At 41.0% G+C, this 21,669-nt stretch overlaps 1 protein-coding gene across 43 annotated transcripts in view; it reads right to left on the reverse strand.

Moving 5' to 3' along the window:
- Positions 1 to 21,669, reverse strand: part of LOC102393852 (phosphatidylinositol 3,4,5-trisphosphate 3-phosphatase TPTE2) — a 60,857-nt gene that overhangs the window by 13,733 nt on the left and 25,455 nt on the right. For 28 of the 43 annotated variants that reach the window (XM_044926771.2, XM_044926772.2, XM_044926770.2 and 25 more), the window contains 10 exons: positions 20,099 to 20,218; positions 17,265 to 17,364; positions 17,049 to 17,112; positions 16,223 to 16,287; positions 9,665 to 9,725; positions 8,622 to 8,703; positions 8,428 to 8,516; positions 3,892 to 3,953; positions 2,020 to 2,100; positions 899 to 1,004 (listed from right to left, as the gene is read on the reverse strand). In XM_044926771.2, the coding sequence (XP_044782706.2) occupies positions 899 to 1,004; positions 2,020 to 2,100; positions 3,892 to 3,953; positions 8,428 to 8,516; positions 8,622 to 8,703; positions 9,665 to 9,725; positions 16,223 to 16,287; positions 17,049 to 17,112; positions 17,265 to 17,364; positions 20,099 to 20,218 (830 nt within the window). The remainder of the gene's footprint in view (positions 1 to 898; positions 1,005 to 2,019; positions 2,101 to 3,891; positions 3,954 to 8,427; positions 8,517 to 8,621; positions 8,704 to 9,664; positions 9,726 to 16,222; positions 16,288 to 17,048; positions 17,113 to 17,264; positions 17,365 to 20,098; positions 20,219 to 21,669) is intronic. The other 15 variants (XM_044926779.2, XM_044926781.2, XM_044926780.2 and 12 more) reach the window with 1 other exon arrangement.

Consider the following 21,669-nt stretch of genomic DNA (forward strand, 5'->3'; position numbering starts at 1 on the left):
ACGGGCTCCCGAGAAACACAAGCCGGGGGCCTGACCCAAAGTAGTTCTTGGGAGTTATTTGTAAAAAAAAGAATCGTGGCAACAAAATGCATCTGCTGTTCAGGTATTTAAGACATCCTGATGGAGTTTCTGGGGAGAGAGGGCTATAGGAGAGGAGGGTGGGTAAAGGGAGAAACTTTTGATGGTGAGCAGAAAATCAAAGAAAACCAGGTGATGAGGAAAAAAAAAAAAAAAAAGGAGGATCTCTGAACAGAGAAGGAGAGAACGATCCAGGGATGTCTCTGCCAAGACAAACCCTGAGCCAGAGATGAGGTGTGAGAAAGAAGTGGCCTCCAGCCTTACGGGCCCGTACTCCCTTTAATCTCAGAGGTCCTACTCTGAAAAGGACACCCCAGGCTGAGCCCAGAGCTGCAATGAGAATAGGAGAAAGGGAAGGGGGTGGATGGAGCCCCTCAAGCTGGGAAAGGAAAGGAGAGGACATCTGAGTGGTGGTAATGTGGCCACAGGGCTTCCCAGGTGGCTCAAGGGTAAAGAACCTTCCTGCCAATGCAGAAGACATGAGTTTGATCCCTGGGTTGGGAAGATCCCCCGGAGAAGGAAATGGCAACCCACTTCAGTATTCTTGCCTGGGAAATCCCATGGACAGAGGAGCCTGGCAGGCTACAGTCCATGGGGCCACAAAAGAGTCAGATATGACTCAGCAACTGAACGATAGAGACAAGGTGGCCATAGCAGTACAGGGCTAACGGGCAATTCCAGGGGGAGGAACTTGTACATGAGGCTCTACTAACAGCTATCAGTTGGGACTGTCTGTGTATATAATGGTGAGAAAACCCTCCCAAATAGTAAGAACACTGGCCCTCCTGCCCATTTCTCCAATTATACATAGAGCACTTACCATGAATTGAATAAATCACGATTTTTTTGATCGTGAGTTTTTTTATTGGAGGAAGGGTCAAATTGTAGATATTTTTCACCATTGCAAAATATCCAACGAATCTATTCTGCAAAACAACAGAGTCTCAATTTCAATGGAGGTGAAAATTCTAAAGTCCGTATCCCCGATTTTTTAAGGAAAGTAATGGATGAAGGAAACATGGACGGTGGGCCATTAGATCAGGCACTGTCGTCTCATGGCTGTATATCGACCGTAGGGGGAAAATACTGAACTAAAAGCAATGGGGAAGGAACAAGAAAGGGGCCTGGTGTTCTGAGAGGCAGCTGGGACCAAGAGCAACTAACCAGAACCAACAAAATAGCTACGACAGCATCACAGCAAGATGCAGTTAACCGCAAATGTAAGAGGCAGTTAGAGGGTAGGAGCTTTGTGGTGGCTGAGTTAAAGGAAGGTTTGTGCTTTGGATAAGAGAAGGGAAGATGTAAAAACTCAGGGGGAGGCCGCCCCAGGCCAGCAGCACATACGCATTCTTCTCCAGTCCCAGTCAGCAAGCAGTTCCCCACTGTCCATTTCCCCAATCCCATTTTTGCAGCAAAGCCCTGCGGATTCTCTTAGCCTAGTCCTTCTATGGCAAGTCGCTCACAAGGGCTCCGCTTGAACTTTTCTTCTAGAAGTCGAAGAGTTCTGTATGGAATCAGCTGGATGGAAAAGTTCACAGGCTTCCCCACTCATTGGGAAATATTAGTAAAATTAACCACCATGCTCTTCTTTGGAAAGGGCCAGTCAAGCTCTTCAGTCAGGGATGGATGAAATGTGTGTAGTGCATGGAATGACCCACAAAGCAGGGCCAGGAGGGGATGGTGTCTGAGAATTACCGCCACACACACGCCTGAGAGCTGCAACTACTGAAGCCCAAGGGCCTAGAGCCTGTGCTTTGCAATAAAAGAAACCATCACAATAAAAAGCCCATGCAACGCAGCTAGAGAAAGTCTACACGTAGCAACGACCTGGCACAGCCAAAAATTATTTAAAAAAAAAAAAACAGGAAATAGGTGTTTTTCTTTAAAAGAAAGAACACTTTTTTTTAGAGAAAAGAACACTTTTAAAGAAAGAACACTTACCTGAGAAGGAGTCTCTATTCCCTGAAATTTACTGCTAGTGGATTTATCTGTTCGCCGTTCTCCAAAATAATACAGGCTGTCCTATAAAAGAGGGGACAGTCCAGTCATGGGTCATCTGCACTTTCCTTTTCTGTAGAAGGCATTAGAAAGTTTCTAAGGACATGTGATTTCCTAAGGTCAGCAGTCTCCGGGCAGAGGCTACCCAAAATAACAGAACTAAGAAAGACACATCAAGGCCTACTCTCATTCAAAGATTCATAAAGACAGGGAATTTTAGAGCTGGAAAACTTCAGAGATAATCTGGTCCTTCTTCCTTTCTTACTATTTTACAACGAAAAGACTAGGACCAAAAGAAAATCAAGTGACCTGCCGTGGAGATGTATGTAACTGGTCAAAGACAGCACAGGCCTGAACACTGGCCTCTGGCTCTATCCAGGGCTTCAGACCAATGGCTTTCAAACTTTTCTTTTTCTTTTTTTGGCCGTGCACCATGTGGGATCTTAGTTCCCTGACCAGGGATTGAACCTGTGCTGTCTATGTTGGAAGTGCAGCATCTTAACCACTAGACCATTAGGAAAGTCCTCAGACTTTTCACTTTCAAAGCTACAATCCACATCCATAAACCTGGGAGATGCACACACACTCTCTCTCATGAACACACAACTGAAACAAAAGTTTCACAAAACAATACTCACCTTTTCTAATCTATCCCATCTTATAGGTAGATTTGGTTGCAAGTTACAACCCAGTGAGTTGATTTCACAGCTCCCTGATAAACTCTGATCCACAGTGTGGAAAACACTGTCCTAGAGCATCCACTGTCCTAACCTGTGCGTCTCAAATTAGAAGCAAAGAGGAGGGTGGACTCAGAGCCCTGGACCCAGCGCATAACCCTCAGCTTCTCTTATCTGGGCAGCAGACCACAAGAGGCCCAGAGATGCTGGGAGCATGCCCTTCTCTGTAAGATCACGGCAGAAAAAAGAGACTGAGAACCCTGCTTTAAGACACAGCAGCAGCCCATCCTGTCTTCTCAGAAATTCCCAGAGGGCACAGACCCCACAGCTATTGATTGTGCAAAGATAGTAATAATGTCCAGGGGAGCTTTTGTTCTGGGTTGGAAAAGTATGACTTTTACCTACTGAGCACTTCCAAGGATGTTCAAGGTCCTTTAGAAAATTTCCCTAACCCATCTTCTTATTCTTGTGAGGAAAGCAGAAAGCCAGGAGTTGGTGGGATTCTATCAGAGCAGGGCTGGGTCTGGGGGTGGCAAGTCAAGTTTCTGGATTGCTGAGGTTTTTTGTACTTGCATAACTCAACCTTACTCACTTCACATTAACCCTTCTTCCACTGGGTCCTGTCTTTAATCAAAATATTGACATTGTGCTCATGATGAATGTGGGTGCATTAATTTTGATTTTTTGAAAAATATTGCATTAGAAGATTATTGATCCTAATTACTGAGATTTTTGGCATTCCCTTAAATTTTGTGCCCAGGGTGAGTGTCTCAGCAACTTTACCCTCATCCCAGCCCAGAGGAAGAGGCACTGAGGTCAGTTACCAACCAGTGCCAATTAAACAAGAAAGTATCCACGCCAGGTGTTCTAAAACCACCTCTCCAATAACAATTCCATGAAATACAATGAACAATGACTCAATGGACATGAGTTTGAGCAAACTCCGGGAGATAGTGAGGGACAGTGAAAACTGGCGTGATGCAGTTCATGGGGTTGCAAAGAGTCAGATACAACTTAGCAACTGAACAACACACACACACCATGACTTAAGGAATCATCTTAACATCCTACCCATGAGCTTTCAAAGCTAGCAAACTCAATTAGCCTAAGACAGTGTTTATAGGAGTATCTTTCATACCTCCGCAGTGGCAAATATCTCACTGGCAAGAAGGTAGGCACAGACCATAGTTCCAGTTCTTCCTAGAAAAGAAGTTAGTCCATGAACCATTGTTCCTGAGGGCACTTGATATAAAACTACCCTCCAAAGTATTTAAAGAGCTCATTGTGGATTGATTTTCTTTCATGCCAAAAGTACAGGTTCAAAATATTTCAATTCAGAGATAACCAAAGCCGGTACACTGCTTGTTCTGAGGGTCTGCCTAGAGTTCTGTGTTAATTGTGTGCACGCATGTGCACGTGTATGTTGTTCCTGAATCACGACCCCTGGGGACTGCAGTAACAGGCTCTGCTCTAGGACTCTAAAGCTAAAGTGATGCTCACCGATTAAGAGCTAATTATACACCCTGTTTCTCTACTAATGTAAATAAAAGAAGCTATAAAAGATAAAAGATGGACAGAACCCAAACCGCCACCTAGCATTTGCAATACCCATTCCTTCTATTTCAGTTAGAGTTATTGTGTTGTAAAGCATACATTAAAATAGGAAGAACAGTGTAATAAGCCCGCATACACCCATACCCCAGATTCCATAACTATTTATTATTTTACTTGTTTCTTTTCTTCCCTCATCCTTCTCTCCCTCCTTCTTTCTATGCCCTTCCTGTAGCATCTTACTTTGTTATTAATTTTTATTGGCATATAGTTGCTTTACAATGTAGTGTTAGCTTCTACTGCCCAGCAAAGTGAATCAGCGAAATGTACACATATATGCACCCCTTTGGATTTCCCTCCATTTAGGTCATCACAGAGCATTAGAGAGAGTTGCTTGTGCTATGCAGTAGGTTCCCATCAGTTGTCTATTTTACACATAGTATCAATAGCGTGTATATGTCAATCCCAATCTCCCAATTCCTCCCAATTCTACCTACCCTTACCCACCTTGTATCCACACATTTATTCTCTAGGTCCGTGCCTCTATTTTTGCTTTGCAAATAACTTCATCTATACCATTTCTAGATTCCACATATATGCTTTCACCCCCGTAGCATTTTAAAGAAAACTTGATTTCATGTCATTTCAAGCTCAAAGTCTCATGCTTTTTTCCTAATTTATATTTTTGTCCAGGCACACAAAGTGTGAGTTAAAAAGTACATTGCTTCTATTATTTCTACAATGACCTATGAGTTTGTCTTAGCTAGCGTACGCTGAACTTATTTTATGTAATTCCAAACTTAACCTTTTACCTTGAGATAGACTTTATTTTCTATTCTGTCCTTCAAAAAAATGAATGTTTAAATTTAGTTTTCAATCCATAGTTTGGAAAACACTACTCTAAGCCAATAACTTCCAAAGAAGGCTACTGACCGTTAACGACCTGGCTGTCTCTAGGTTAACATTTCACATTTGTTGGACATCTATGAGTCTCCACAGCCCTTATATATTCCCATTTGGAAAAAAAAAAAAAAAAAAAAACTTTTGTAGATCCATGTCCCGGTGGCTGTGGATAAGCACACACACGCTGCCATAGACAGAGTAGCCGCCCGCTTATCCAGTCAACTCAGGTATGCAAGGAATCATTCAAATGGTTTACATTTGTTTTCAGTACTTTAACTTAAAACACAGGTGTATATTCACTCACTAAACTTTTGCTATTGGACAAAAGTTTTAAGTATGATGAAAAGAATCTACCAAAATATGTACCAGGTTTATCATATTAATGATGAAATGATGATAACATTCCTTCTAAAGCCAGGAACTAAACAAAATGTCCACTATTGGCTGTTTCTCTTTAACACTGAACTACATGGCTTAGCCAGTGTTGTAAGAAAAAGAAACAAAATGTATATGGATTAAAAAAAAAAAAAAGGGAACAAACTATTTGAAGACTAGAAAAATCCAAGTAACTCTATAGGCTAACTCCTAAAACTGATGACAAGAGTTCAGGAAGATACAAGGTCAATACTAAAAGAACAAACAAACAAAACCCCCAACAAACTCATGGCTAAATAAAGGAGCTAGGTTGAAATCTTTAGAGTAATTACTAAGGAATATAAAAAGAGTATATGACTTCCAAGCAAATGGTGGGGATGGAAAGAAGCAAAAAATTCAATCAAAATATCAGTAAAGATATAGAATATGTGAATAAAACAATGAACAGACAACCTAATGGGTACATATAGAGCCCTGAACAATGCATAATACACTTATTTTTCAAGTGCAGAGAAAACATTTGATAAAATTGACCAAATTCTGGGCCATAAAGCAGGTTTTAGAAAAGGCAGAGGAACCAGAGATCGAATTGCCAACATCCGCTGGATCATTGAAAAAGCAAGAGAGTTCCAGAAAAACATCTATTTCTGTTTTATTGACTATGCCAAAGCCTTTGACCGTGTGGATCACAATAAACTGTAGAAAATTCTGAAAGAGATGGGAATACCAGACCACCTGACCTGCCTCTTGAGAAACCTGTATGCAGATCAGGAAGCAACAGTTAGAACTGGATATGGAATAAGACACTGGTTCCGAATAGGAAAAGGAGTACGTCAAGGCTGTGTATTGTCACCCTGCTTATTTAAGTTATATGCAGAGTGCATCATGAGAAATGCTGGGCTGGAGGAAGCACAAGCTGGGATCAAGATTGCCAGGAGAAATATCAAAAACCTCATATATGCAGATAACATCACCCTTATGGCCGAACGTGAATAAGAACTAAAGAGCCTCTTGATGAAAGTGAAAGAGGAGAGTGAAAAAGTTGGCTTAAAGCTCAACAATCAGAAAACAAAGATCATGGCATCCGGTCCCATCACTTCATGGGAAATAGATGGGGATACAGTGGAAACAGTGGCTGACTTTATTTTTATGGGCTCCAAAATCACTGCAGATGGTGATTGCAGCCATGAAATTAAAGATGCTTACTCCTTGGAAGGAAAGTTATGACCAACCTAGACAGCATATTGAAAAGCAGAGACATCACTTTGTCAACAAAGGTCCATCTAGTCAAGGCTATGGTTTTTCCAGTGGTCATGTATGGATGTGAGAGTTGGACTGTGAAGAAAGCTGAGCACTGAAGAATTGATGCTTTTGAACTGAGGTTGGACTTTTGAACTCCTTGGACTGCAAGGAGATCCAACCAGTCCATCCTAAAGGAGATCAGTCCTGAGTGTTCATTGGAAGGACTGATGTTGAAGCTGAAACTCCAATACTTTGGCCACCTCATGCGAAGAGTTGACTCATTGGAAAAGACCCTGATGCTGGGAGGGATTGAGGGCAGAGGAGAAGGGGACGACAGGATGACTGACACAGGCATCACCAACTCAATGGACATGGGTTTGGGTGGACTCCGGGAGCTGGTGATGGACAGGGAGGCCTGGCGTGCTGTGGTTCATGGGTCACAAAGAGTCAGACACGACTGAGCAACTGAACTGAACTGAAACAAATTTCAAAGAAAAAAAATACAGATGTTCTCTGACCACAATGACATACAACCAGAAATCAGTAACTAGAAGACAATTACAAAATCCTCATGTTTGAAAATATAGTATATTTCTATATAACCCATGAGGCTAAGAAACAAACACAATGGAAATTAGAAAATATTCTGAACTAAATAATAATGAATACATACAAAAACTTGTGTGATGAAGCTTCACTAAAATCTTTCATTAATTCTGTTAACTTATCTGTAAATTCTTTCACATTTTATTGCACAAGATTATATTGTATGAAAATAAGGAACTATATTTTTTCCTTTTCAATCTTTTCTTTCCTTAGCACTGGCTAGAACCTTTGATGTGGTGTTGAATTAGTAGTGATGATCACAGGCACCCTTGTTCTCCTACTCTCAAAGGAAAAGCTTTCAATAGCTCACCTATTACTTTAGCGGGTATGTGGTTTTTATCACATTAAGACATTCCTTTAATTTGCTAAGAGTTTTTATAACGAATGAATGTTGAATTTTATCAGAAACTTTTTCTGTATCTTTAAAATAATATGATTTTTTAGCTTTATTAATCTGGTTGATTACATGGATTGATAGTAAACTAACCTTGAATTCCTGGAATAGACACAATTTTGTTGTGCTATAGTATTTTTTAATAAATTGCTGGTTTCTTAAGGTTTTCTTAAGAATTTTTCTATCCATGTCATGGGTAAGAGCAGCTTTAGTTTTCAAACTTTGGCTTCATAAACTAAAATTAAGTTGCACTTACTCTTTTTTTAAGTCTTTGGATGAATTTGTGTAAGTTGACTTCTTTCCTCTCTCTTCCCTTCTTTCCTCTCCTTCCTCTTTCCTTCTCTTCCTGCAGTCTTTTTATTTTTTAATCTAATTTATTTTTTAATTGGAGGAAAATTGCTTTACAGTGTTGTGTTGGTTTCTGTAGTGCAACAACTCAAATCAGCCATAATTATACATTCTTCCTTCAGTCTTGAAGCTAATTTTTAAAAATGTCAACAGTGATTATTACTGGTTCATAGCAGTACATATCTTGTTGATGTCCCTTATTAAATTTTTCAAATTTCTTTAGAAAAAGAGAAATAAAAAGAAGAATGTTTTTACCTTTGCCTCCCTTACAGTGAACCACTATGATATTGTCCTTGTCTTGAGCCATCCACTCTTTCACTTCCATGGAGAACGCCAGCATCTCACTGATTTCAAATGAAATATTTTTGGTTGAATTAAAATACTTCCAAAGAAAACCAAGCCCTATGTATTTGACCCTCTTCTGTTAGTCAATTTGGCGTCAAACATACCTCAGAGAGGGGACGTTGTGATCATCAATCAAGTATCGATGGACCCTGTGATGGAAGTACTTAGGATCATAAGCTCTTTCACCTGAAATAAATGATGCACAGTCATATCACTAACTCTAATTAACATAGCAATGAGCAAGGTGTGAATAAGGTATACTTTTTAGAGACTCCTTATCTACTTTTAAAAAGAGCTTTCTGACTGGCTCCTGCTGCTCCAAAAGGGTCTCAGAAACATAAATATAGTAGTGCTTTCTCCATCTTGAGTAACATAAGCCCAAATTATTTGGTTTGTTTTACTTTTGGTTTGCTTTACTTTTAATTTTCTTTTTAAAAGCACCTTTTTATTTTGTATTGTGTTATAGTCAATTAACAATGCTCTGATAGTTTCAGGTGAACAGTGAAGGGACTCAGCCATACATACACATGTATCCATTCTCCCCCAAACTCCCCTCTATCCAGGCTGCTGTATAATGTTGAGCAGAGCTCCATGTTCTATACAGGTCCTTCTTACTTGTAATTTTCTAGCAGGCTACTCATTACTTTATCATAGGCTTACACAGAGCAGAAGCAAATGTGGCCACCAGAATAAACATTTGCCTCCTGAAAAATATCCATTTACTATATAGGAAGAGGCGAAACTGGGATATAATCTGTTTTCTACAAGGATTTGGATTTATTTTTTCCATGCAGGGCCCTGGTCCTCATACCTCATCCCTAGTGGGTTAGAGCATGCATTTGTTGAATTGTCTTCCAAACACAAGCTTGCAGGAAAAACAGAAAACCTTTCCTAAACCTACCACCACAAGAGCTGACTCTTTCTAAAATGTCTCTGCTTCCAGTCTCCTGCCTCCCTCACAGGGTACGTTGTGCTGTTGAGCTTTCTTTTCCTACCAAATAGGGCCAGCCTAAGATGGAGATTTTTTAAAATTCACTTCCTACCACCAAATACTTATGATTAAGTGAAATGTAAAGACTAAATCATCTTCTTGCACGCAGTGACCTATTTTCTATCATAGGAGCAAAGCATGGAGTCATGTACGTACTGCAGAGATTGTAGACTTGATAGTGGTTTGGGTGCTTGGTATCCAGGAACCGCACAACTTCCTAAAAAAGACGGACACACATCTTATATATGTCCATGGTGCACCAACATACACCTTTCCCTACCACTAACCTAGAATGATTATTACCTTTTATTCACTTGTCCCTCACTTAGCACCTTTCAGGGGAGATTCAATGAATAAAATGCATTCCAAGTTATATCTAAACCCTTTGTGAGTTTTCAAATAGCCCACAAAGTTGTACTTTTATACTCACATTAGCCTTTACTATAAATACACATTGTTTAAAGCTACCAGATAAGGAAATTAGATGGTTAATGAGCTTTAAGAAATTGTAATTTGTTCTAAACTTTGTAAGTAAGTGAAGTCACTCAGTAGTGTCTGACTCTTTGCAACCCCATGGACTGTAGCCCACCAGGCTCCTCCATCCATGGGATTCTCCAGGCAAGAGTACTGGAGTGGGTTGCCATTTCCTTCTCCAGGGGATCTTCCCAACCCAGGGATCAAACCTGCATTGCAGGCAGACGCTTTAACCTCCGAGCCACCAGGGAAGCCTGAACTTTGTACGGAACCACAAAAGATCCTAAAAAGCCAATCTTCAGGAAGAAGAACAAAGCTAGAGCTTTATTGCTTGCTGATTTTATCATGCTCCCCGATTTTAGACTATAATACAAAGTTCTAGTCATCAGAACAGTGTGGTACTGGCACAAAAACAGACAATACATAAATGGAACAGAATTGAGGGCCCAGAAATAAATCCACACATATATGGATAACTATGCAACTTAAAAACAAAGAAAAACAATTAAAAATGGGTAGAGGATCTTCTCTAGGGGATCTTCCTGAACCAGGGATCAAACCTGCATCATCTCTTAAGTCTCGTGCATTGGCAGGTGGGTTCTTTACCACTAGCACCACCTGGGAAGCCCCATATGGATAATTAACTTACGATAAAGGAGCAAAGAATGTACAGAAAGGATGGTCTCTTTAACATACAGTGCTGAGAAAACTAGACAGCCACAGGCAGCCATTATCTCACATTACACACAAAAATTAACTCATAAAGGATTAAAGACTCGAATGTAAGATGCGAAAACATAAAATTCCTAGAGAAAACACGGCTGGTAACTTCACTGACATTGGTCTTAGCAATGTTTTTGTGGATCTGACTCCAAAGGCAAGGCCAATGAGCCAATATAAACAAATGGGGCTACATCAAACTAAAAAACTCTGTACAGTGATAGAGACTATTATCAAAACAAAAAGGCAATCTAACTGAATGGGTGAAGACATCTGCAATTCATATATCCAGTAAAGGGTTAATATACAATATTTAAGAACTATACAATTTAAAAATAAACAAAGTCTACAAGCAATAAATGCTGGAGAGGGTGTGGAGAAAAGGGAACCCTCTTACACTGTTGGTGGGAATGCAAACTAGTACAGCCACTATGGAGAACAGTGTGGAGATTCCTTAAAAAACTGGAAATAGAACTGCCATATGACCCAGCAATCCCACTGCTGGGCATACACACCGAGGAAACCAGAATTGAAAGAGACACGTGTACCCCAATGTTCATCACAGCACTGTTTATAATAGCCAGGACATGGAAGCAACCTAGATGTCCATCAGCAGACGAATGGATAAGTTGTGGTATATACACAATGGGGTATTACTCAGCCATTAAAAAGAATACATTTGAATCAGTTCTAATGAGGTGGATGAAACTGGAGCCTATTATACAGAGTGAAGTAAGCCAGAAAGAAAAACACCAATACAGTATACTAATGCATATATATGGAATTTAGAAAGATGGTAACAATAACCCTGTATGCGAGACAGCAAAAGAGACACAGATGTATAGAACAGTCTTTTGGACTCTGTGGGAGAGGGCAAGGGTGGGAAGATTTGAAGAATGGAATTAAAACATGTATATTATCATATGTGAAACGAATTGCCAGTCCAGGTTCAATGCATGATACAGGGTGCTCGGGGCTGGTGCACTGGGATGACCCAGAAGGATGGGATGGGGAGGGAGGTGGGAGGGGGGTTCAGGATGGGGAACACATGTACATCCATGGCAGATTCATGTCAATGTATGGCAAAACCAATACAATACTTTAAAAAATAAATAAATAAAGTCAGTTAAGTGGGAAAAAAAAAAAAAACAACAAACAAAGAAAACAATAAAAAATGGGTAGAGGATCTGAACAGTTTTCCAAAGAAGATATACAGATGACCATCAAGCACATGAAAAAATGTTCAACATCACTAATCCATAGGAAAATGCACATCAAGATATAACCTAACACCTGTTGGAATAGCTATTATCAAAAATAAGAAATAAAAAATGTTAAGAGAGGGTGTAGAGAAAAGGGAATCCTTCAACATTATTGGTAGGACTGTAAATTAAAGTAACTTCTATGGAAAAAAGCATAGAGCTTCCCCCCAAAATTAAGACTAGAACTACCATATGATCCCAGCTATTCCATTAATGGGTATATACCCAAAGAACAAAAAAAAAAACACACTAATTCCAAAAAATACATGCACCATTCACTGCAGCATTATTATCAATAGCCAAGATATGGAAACAACAAAAATGTCCATCGATGGATGAATAAAGATGAGATACACATAAGCACATGTGTACACACACACACACACACACACACATACACACACACAGTCCTATTCCATCATAAATGAAGTCCATCATTTGCATCAACATGGATGGACCCTGCAAGCATTATGCTAAGTGAAATTGTCAGGCAGAGAAAGACAAACAGCATATGATTTCATTCATATGTGAAATCTAAAAAAATAAAGTGAACAAACAAAAGAGAACGAAACCAAGCATAGATACAGAGAACAGATTATCTGGTTACCAGAGGGGAAGGGGTTTGGGGTGTGCCTGAAATAAGTAACGAGGGTCAACTGTTATGGCAATAGATAGCAACTAGACTTGTGGCAGTGATCACTTTGTAGTGTATACAGATGTTGAATTATAATGTTGTACTCCTGAAACTTATTAGAGAGAGAGAGAAGAGAAAGAATAGGAGTGGAACAGAGGGAGGGAGGAAGTAGTAAGGGTTTGAGAGCACAGTCAGCAAAAGTTTTGACCAACCTATAGCATGATGAAGACAAAAATCACAGTGACTGACATCTGGATCAAAGGATTCCTCAGTAAGCCGTATAGAAAATAAACTTCCAAATGAAGATGGTCTGGAAGCTGAGGGGCATGAAGTTAAAAAAATACTCAAGTATGACAAAGAAAACGATGTCAGAGATGGCCAAGCAACTTCTAGGGACATATTACGGCAGAAGAAACAGAAGAACCAGCTTCATCTAAGAATAAAGACAAAGAGGATGAAGAGGAAGAGAGTCTTTAACAACATCAACAGAAAAAAAAATATCAAGAAAAAGAATCTGATGATACCTTAACTATAAATGAGTGTCAGACCCCACAGAAGCTCACCGGCTGTGATGGACCGTGCAGAAGCGTGGCCGAGAGGAGCTACCCCACGTCCAAGGTCGGGGCGGCGGCCAAAAGGAGCTACCCCACACCTGAGGTCAGGGGCGGCACCCGAGAGGAGCAACCCCAGGTCCAAGGAGCAGCGGCTGCACGGGCACAGGAGGGCCAAGAGGAGCTACTCCACATTCAAGGTCAGGAGGGATGGCCGTGAGGAGGTACCCCTCGTCCAAGGTAAGGAGCAGCGGCTGCGCTTTGCTGGAGCAGCTGTGAAGAGATAACCCACGTCCAAGGTAAGAGAAACCCAAGAGGACTGGAAAAGGTCCATTTTCAGTCCAATCCCAAAGAAAGGCAATGCCAAAGAATGCTCAAACTACCGCACAATTGCACGCATCTCACACGCTAGTAATGCTCAAAATTCTCCAAGCCAGGCTTCAGCAATACGTGAACAGTGAACTTCCAGAGTTCAAGCTAGTTTTAGAAAAGGCAGAGGAACCAGAGATCAAATTGCCAACATCCGCTGGATCATCGAAAAAGCAAGAGAGTTCCAGAAAAACATCTACTTTATTGACTATGCCAAAGCCTTTGACTGTGTGGATCACAATAAACTGTGGGAAATTCTGAAAGAGATGGGAATACCAGACCACCTGACCTGCCTCTTGAGAAACCTGTATGCAGGTCAGGAAGCAACAGTTCGAATTGGACATGGAACAACAGATTGGTTCCAAATAGGAAAAGGAGCATGACAAGGCTGTATACTGTCACCCTGCTTATTTAACTTATATGCAGAGTACATCATGAGAAACACTGGGCTGGAAGAAGCACAAGCTGGAATCAAGACTGCCGGGAGAAATATCAATAACCTCAGATATGCAGATGACGCCACCGTTATGGCAGAAAGTGAAGAGGAACTAAAAAGCCTCTTGATGAAAGTGAAAGAGGAGAGTGAAAAGTTGGCTTAAAGCTTAACATTCAGAAAACGAAGATCATGGCATCTGGTCCCATCGCTTCATGGGAAATAGATGGGGAAACAGTGGAAACTGTCAGACTTTCTTTTTTTGGGCTGCAAAATCACTGCAGATGGTGACTGCAGTCATGAAATTAAAAGACACTTACTCCTTGGAAGGAAAGTTATGACCAACCTAGATAGCATATTCAAAAGCAGAGACATTACTTTGCCAACAAAGGTCCGTCTAGTCAAGGCTATGGTTTTTCCAGTGGTCATGTATGGATGTGAGAGTTGGACTGTGAAGAAGGCTGAGCGCTGAAGAATTGATGCTTTTGAACTGTGGTGTTGGAGAAGACTCTTGAGAGTCCCTTGGACTGCAAGGAGATCCAACCAGTCCATTCTGAAGATCAGCCTTGGGATTTCTTTGGAAGGAATGATGCTAAAGCTGAAACTCCAGTACTTTGGCCACCTCATGGGAAGGGTTGACTCATTGGAAAAGACTCTGATGCTGGGAGGGATTGGGGGCAGGAGGAGAAGGGGACAACAGAGGATGAGATGGCTGGATGGCATCACCGACTCAATAGGCGTGAGTCTGAGTGAGCTCCGGGAGTTGGTGATGGACAGGGAGGCCTGGCATGCTGCGATTCATGGGGTCACAAAGAGTCAGACACTACTGAGCGATTGAACTGACTGACACACAATAATACTGGACAAATCTCACAGAATTTATTTTAAGCATAAAAAGCTACAGTATATGATTCCATTTATGTGAAATTTAAGAAAAAGTGGAACTAATCTGTTGTGACAGAAGTGAGAACAATAATTACCTCCAGTAGGTCAGGGTATCGACTGAAAAAGAGCAAGAAGTGTTCCACATTTTGATAGGGGTGTTGGTTATATGCATATATACCTATATATAATATTAATCAAGATACACATTTAAGGTTAGTGCAATTTACAATATTTGTTTGCCTCAAAGTATAATAACATACCCATGTGTATATAGGTATACTGATATATACACATACACACATATACATACATAATTACATTTTACTGAGATAAAACAAATGGATATACAGTAATGTATACACATCCACAGGGATTCCCGGGTGGCTCAGAGGGTAAAGAATCTGCCTGCAATACAGGAGACACATGTTCAGTCCCTGGGTCAAGAAGATCCCCTGGAGGAAGGCATGGCAACCCACTCTAGTACTCTTGTCTGGAGAATCCCAAGGACAGAGGAGCCCAATGGGCTATACTCCATGGGGCTGCAAAGAGTTGGACATGACTGAAGCAACTGAGCGTGCATGCATACACATCCACACACATATGAAAACTTCTTAAACAATTACTTTTAACTAGAATTTCATAGTAAACATCATTTGATGTTTGAACTTAATTTATTTAACCTATAGAACCTGAAGCAGTATGTATCCACTGTAATTTAGGATCTCAACCTAAGAACAGACATTTTTAGTTAAGAATTCTCCATCTTTCCCCCTATGACAGACCATGAAAAATGGCCACAATTCCCTACAGATACAACAGAGATGGTATCTGTTGTCTGTCTGAATCTGAACTGGGTTTGTAGTTGGCTTGTCTGATAGAATGAGGTAGAGCCACATTACACCAGTTTGGCACCTCGGCCTTTGGAGGTTCGGCATTCTTTGGCTGGATAACAACGAGGTCCTTGCCACTGCTTTATTCGAACAAGCCTGAGCTAGCCTGTTGGAGAATGAGAATCACATGGAGCTTCCAGGCAGGCCATCTTAGACTAGCCAATCCTCAGATACCCAGGTGCTGCCCACAGATGCGTAAGTTAGCTCCGCCAAGATTAGTGAAGCCAATTCCTGACTGGCAGAGCCAGCCAGTTAAGCCCAACTCAGATTTACAAACCACGTTATCACGAGCTGTTTGCTGTTGGAAGTCACTGAAGTTTTGGGGCAATTCATAACACAGCAAAAGCTAACAGATAACAACCCATGATAATTTTTTTTTTATCTGAAAGAGTACATTTTTAGGACAGTACTGCTGTCTCTGGGCCAAGGTTATCTTATGACTCCAGAGTCTATGTTTGCTGAGAAATGTGAGCTTCTGTTAGATAAAAACCTTTACCTTAATGGGATTCCTGTAGAAAGACTGCTTTCCAGAAGATGGGAATGACATGGCAATAATACGCTCTGGAAGTCAAAACAGTCACTATTACAAATGTTATAGATGTGAAACAACACATGAGAACTCAATTTACATGTAATCAGACTCCTTTTCCATAGAAAAGAATTTTCAGGATTGAGAATGACCAAAGAAAAGCTAACTAACCCTCAGGATAATCAGCATAACATATGAAAGCATTCACTATTTTGATCATTACACTTAATGTTCCCAGGACTCAAATGGTTCGACTTAAGCAACAGATTTGTCTGTTCAAATGGTTGAAGAATTAAGCAATAACTTTAGTCTGCAGCACCCCATGTGGTCGGAATTGGTTTCTTAAACACCAAAGGAAAATGAGAGATCTGGGCTCCAACAATGTTAGGAACTCCTGGGATGTTTTCCAGTGTTCCCTTGACTCAGAAACCTGAGACCCAAAAGCAATGACCTCATCCTAGGGTTCCAGCAAGAGAAGAGGTTTCTCTGAAAACCTCGAGACCAAGGGTAACTACTAAAACTTAATACATTCTAAACCAAACAAATGACTTCAGCTGAAAACCCATGCAACTTACATACTATAACCAAGTAGCCCTGATTTGAGATGAAAATTAAGATTTTTCCATTGTCAGGGTTACACTCCAAGTATGTCACTACCATAGTGGCCTAGGTCTTCATGGACAAAGAATGCTTTGCAAGAACATGGCTTAGGGCAAAAACTAAACATATAATTACTCACACACACGAAAAATGTGGTGTTAATATAGGCAATCAACAGATAAACTTCACAAACCAGTAACATAAGTGAGGTCTAAGTCAAATCCATCCTTCTTGTACCGCCGTTTGTTTCCTGAAACCTAAGAGTTTATAACAGTCATTCACTTGTAATACATAAACCAACATTAAAAAAAAAAAAAAAGAACAATATATAGGTATCTACAACCCTAGACAGTAGTTCCCAAAATACAAACATTTTTTTCTGAAAAGTAAGCATATTTCGCCCACTTACCATCCTTCTGGTCAGCATTTCAAGATGTCTTTTTTGATGAGCCAGATGAAAAACTCTTATCAGAATGACAAGTCTTACAGGTCGTAAAACAATTCTCAACCTAACAATAAATTTAAAAGATCAGTTTTGCTTTAGAAACAGAGGATTTTGTTAATATAGACTAAGTCTAGAGTGGCAGCTCTTAACCAAGGGCAATTTTGCATACACCCTCCACCTCACCCCAGCTTCCCTCCTGCCCACCCAAGGCATACTGGGCAATGTTCAGAGACATTTCTAGTTGTCACACCAGCCTGTGGGCGGGAGTGCGGAGGGTGTTGCGGAGGCTAAGGATGCTGGTCAGCACCAATGCCCATGACAGCTCCCAATACCGGGACTTCCCTGGCAGTTCAGTGGTTAAGACTATACTTTCACTGCAGGGGAGCTTGTGTTCAACTCCTGGTTAGAGAACTAACCTACACGGTCAAAAAAAATTTTTTTTAATTTTTAATTCAAAAATCAAAATATCAATAGTGCTGGGTTAAGGAAACTCTGGTTTAAAGAAAAAGTCACAAGACAAGACTCTCAGAATGTGTAGATTTAACTTCAGTGGATTTAAGACAGGCGTTTTTCCATCTTTTTCCCATTGAAAGAGAATTCCTGTTCATCTCTGTCACTCCCATGAGTAACAGGGGCTCACTAGAGCTGTGAACATATATGACACAGGCAGCGGATTACTTTCCAAGTGTGTCTCCTACCATCAGGAGGAAACATGATGGCGGAGAAGTGATGGTTTGGGCTAGTGCTTCTCTAACTTGAGCATGCACACTGATTCAGTAGGTTGAGAGTGGGCCCTGAGGTGGTATTGTTCTTGTATTTCTGATAAGCTCTTCACTGATCCTGACATTGCCTAAGGACTACACTGGCTTTGGCTATTTTTTAAAAATCTCCAAAAGCTTATATTAAATTTTGTTGGGACCTGAATGAAAGTTCTTAGATGCCAGAGTGCAAAAAAAGCAGTACACTATTTGACTCAGGACTAAGCCCAGTGAGTCACCCAACAGCCACATCCCAGAACACTTTTATTCTTTTTCTCGCTGCCACAGTAGAAAGAGGAGGAAAAAGAAAAAAGCCATTGTTCTCTCACACATTTTTGTTTGATCCCTAAACAGTTCTAACTTCGCCTCAGCTTACATCATATCAGTTCAGTTCAGTCATGTCCGACTCTTTGACCCCATGAATCACAGCTCGCCAGGCCTCCCTGTCTATCACCAACTCCCAGAGTTCACTCAAACTCATGTGCATCGAGTCGGTGATGCCATCCAGCCATCTCATCCTCTGTCGTCCCCTTCTCCTCCTGCCCCCAATCCCTTCCAGCATCAGGGTCTTTTCCAATGAGTCAACTCTTCGCATGAGGTGGCCAAAGTACTGGAGTTTCAGCTTCAGCGTCAGTCCTTCCAATGAACACCAGGACTGATCTCCTTTAGAATGGACTGGTTGGATCTCCTTGCAGTCCAAGGGACTCTCAAGAGTCTTCTCCAACACCACAGTTCAAAAGCATCAATTCTTCGGCGCTCAGCTTTCTTCACAGTCCAACTCTCACATCCATACATGACCACTGGAAAAACCATAGCCTTGACTAGACGGACCTTTGTTGGTAATGTCTCTGCTTTTGAATATGCTATCTAGGTTGGTCTAACTTTCCTTCCAAAGAGCAAGCGTCTTTTAATTTCATGGCTGCAGTCACCATCTGCAGTGATTTTGGAGCCCCGAAAAATAAAATCTGACACTGTTTCCACTGTTTCCCCATCTATTTCCCATGAAGTGGTGAGACCGGATGCCATGATCTTCATTTTCTGAATGTTGAGCTTTAAGCCAACTTTTTCACTCTCCTCTTTCACTTTTATCAAGAGGCTTTTTAGTTCCTCTTCACTTTCTGCCATAAGGGTGGTGTCTTCTGCATATCTGAGGTTATTGATATTTCTCCCGGCAATCTTGATTCCAGCTTGTGTTTCATCCAGCCCAGCGATTCTCATGATGCACTCTGCATAGAAGTTAAATAAGCAGGGTGACAATATACAGCCTTGACGTATTCCTTTTCCCATTTGGAACCAGTCTGTTGTTCCATGTCCAGTTCTAACTGTTGCTTCCTGACCTGCATATAGGTTTCTCAAGAGGCAGGTCAGGTGGTCTGGTATTCCCATCTCTTTCAGAATTTCCCACAGTTTATTGTGATCCACACAGTCAAAGGTTTGGCATAGTCAATAGAGCAGAAATAGATGTTTTTCTGGAACTCTCTTGCTTTTTCGATGATCCAGCGGATGTTGGCAATTTGATCTCTGGTTCCTCTACCTTTCCTAAAACCAGTTTGAACATCTGGAATTTCACAGTTCACATCATGTCAACTATACTGCAAAAATTCTACTTCTGTGCTGCTGCTACCCAAGTCACCTGGTTTTCTGTTTCATTTGTTCCTTTTTAGAGAATCATCATAGAAGTCACTCAAATTTTGCATCAACTCAAACCAGTCCTCTCTAGGTTATAAGAAAAAACCAGGAATTTCACATGTGAGAAATCTGTGGAAAGTTCAAGTTAGGACAAGAGACAAGTCCCCAGTTTTTTTTTTTTGGAGCACCATCTTCTTCATTCAGTGGAAGGTACCACGTTTTGCTGGTCCCTAAACACCACCATCCTTTTGTTTACAAGTATGTGGAAATTTATCTAAACATTTCATTTTCCAGCATATTTAGAATAGAATCAGCACATTTAGAGTTTAAAAAAGATTACATCAAATGAAAATCACAGATACTAGTTTTTTAAAAAGAAAAACTGTGAGAGACAAAGCATATGTTTCTTACCTGGGGAAAATTTTAGCAAGTATAGAGTCATAAAAAAGATAAGCGATATCAACCAGTAAAGTCACAATAATAATGGCAGCATCTAAGGAGTTAAATATATCAGAAAAATATGGTCGTATCCTATAATAAAAACAAACAAACAAAAAATGCAAGCTGATGCTTCCCCAAAGAAATCAGGATATTTTAAGAGGATAAATTTATTTGACTCATTCCCCCCGCCTTAATTCTGCTTTAATGAATGATTGAAAGTACATTTACCAGACTAAGATAAAAAATATTCATACTCATTATTTTAGATTTACATATGAAAAAAGCATCCATATTGCAACATAAGTACAGTAAGAGGTATAACCAAACCACTGAACAAGAGGCAAGCCCTATCTTCACAACAGGTGGGAGGGTAAGATGAGATGGTGGGTTGAGCTATCAGGCAATGAAAGCTGACCATGTCACAGCCCTAGAAAAACGGACTGTGAAGAGGGCACAAGAGGAGCCTGTGAGAGGGAGACACGTCCACTTCTTTGGCCAGCAGACTCATCCCTGGCTTCGTACCCACAGTGGGGTCCCAGTGGGCTGGTGTGGCCTCCTCTGTGCAGAGGGGATCTTCTGGTGTCTGCACCTCCTCCCCAAAACTGGCTCCTTCAGCCATGGGCAATGAGGCTCCAGAGAAAGCCTCTTGCAATGCTGGGGTAGCCTCTTTTAGGCTGGGGGTAACCTGGGAGTGGGCAACTGTCCTAAGTCCAGAGATTTGAGGGCAGAGGGTTCAGCTGGAGAGGAGACAAGTGTGTTCCAAATGTTCTGGTGAAGTGAGGCTGGGGAACTGAGTCCCTGGCTTCTCGGCAGTGCAGCTCCGAGGCGAGGCTGCAGTCCCACCTTCTCAGGAAGCCAGCGGCCAAGAAAGCCAGTTTCCGCCTCTCTCCCGAGCGCCACCCCGCACTGGGATGTGTGTCCCTCAGCTCTTCGGGGACCTTCCCACAAGTTTCTATTTCAGCTGAGGTAGGGACCTGTTCGTGATCTATTACCTGGTATTTAATACACTGTCAGCTGATGCTGGGAAAGATTGAAGGCTAAAAGGAGAAGGGGGTGGCAGGGGATGAGAGTTAGATAGCATCACTGACTCAATGGCCATGAATCTGAGCAAATTCCGGGATATAGTGAAGGACAGGGAAGCGTGGCGTACTGAAGTCCATGGAGTCCCAAAGAGTCAGACACGACTGAACAACAACAGCTTTTATTTACACTCGACTCTTTATGAAACTACCAATATTTACGCTTCATATATATATATTCCTCTTAATAATATGCATGTAGACATACTAGCTGCTTGGCCCCGTTCTTCAAACCCTTTAGCTTTATCTGTTAAAGGAACCATCTAGAATACATGGTTTGGAGACTAGAGTGCCAGTTGCAACCATAATATTAAAGCAAAATCTAGTAGAAATTGGGATTTGGACTATCGTTTCTCTTGTTTCTCCATGCTTCAGAGAGATTTATTTTGACAAAGAGGGGCATATTTGGTTGCATTGAACTGCTAATTACTTGGGGATGCCTCTTATAGTACAAAATAGTTC

The sequence above is a fragment of the Bubalus bubalis genome, chromosome 13, assembly GCF_019923935.1.
Source record: "Bubalus bubalis isolate 160015118507 breed Murrah chromosome 13, NDDB_SH_1, whole genome shotgun sequence".
Classification (NCBI taxonomy): domain Eukaryota; kingdom Metazoa; phylum Chordata; class Mammalia; order Artiodactyla; family Bovidae; genus Bubalus; species Bubalus bubalis.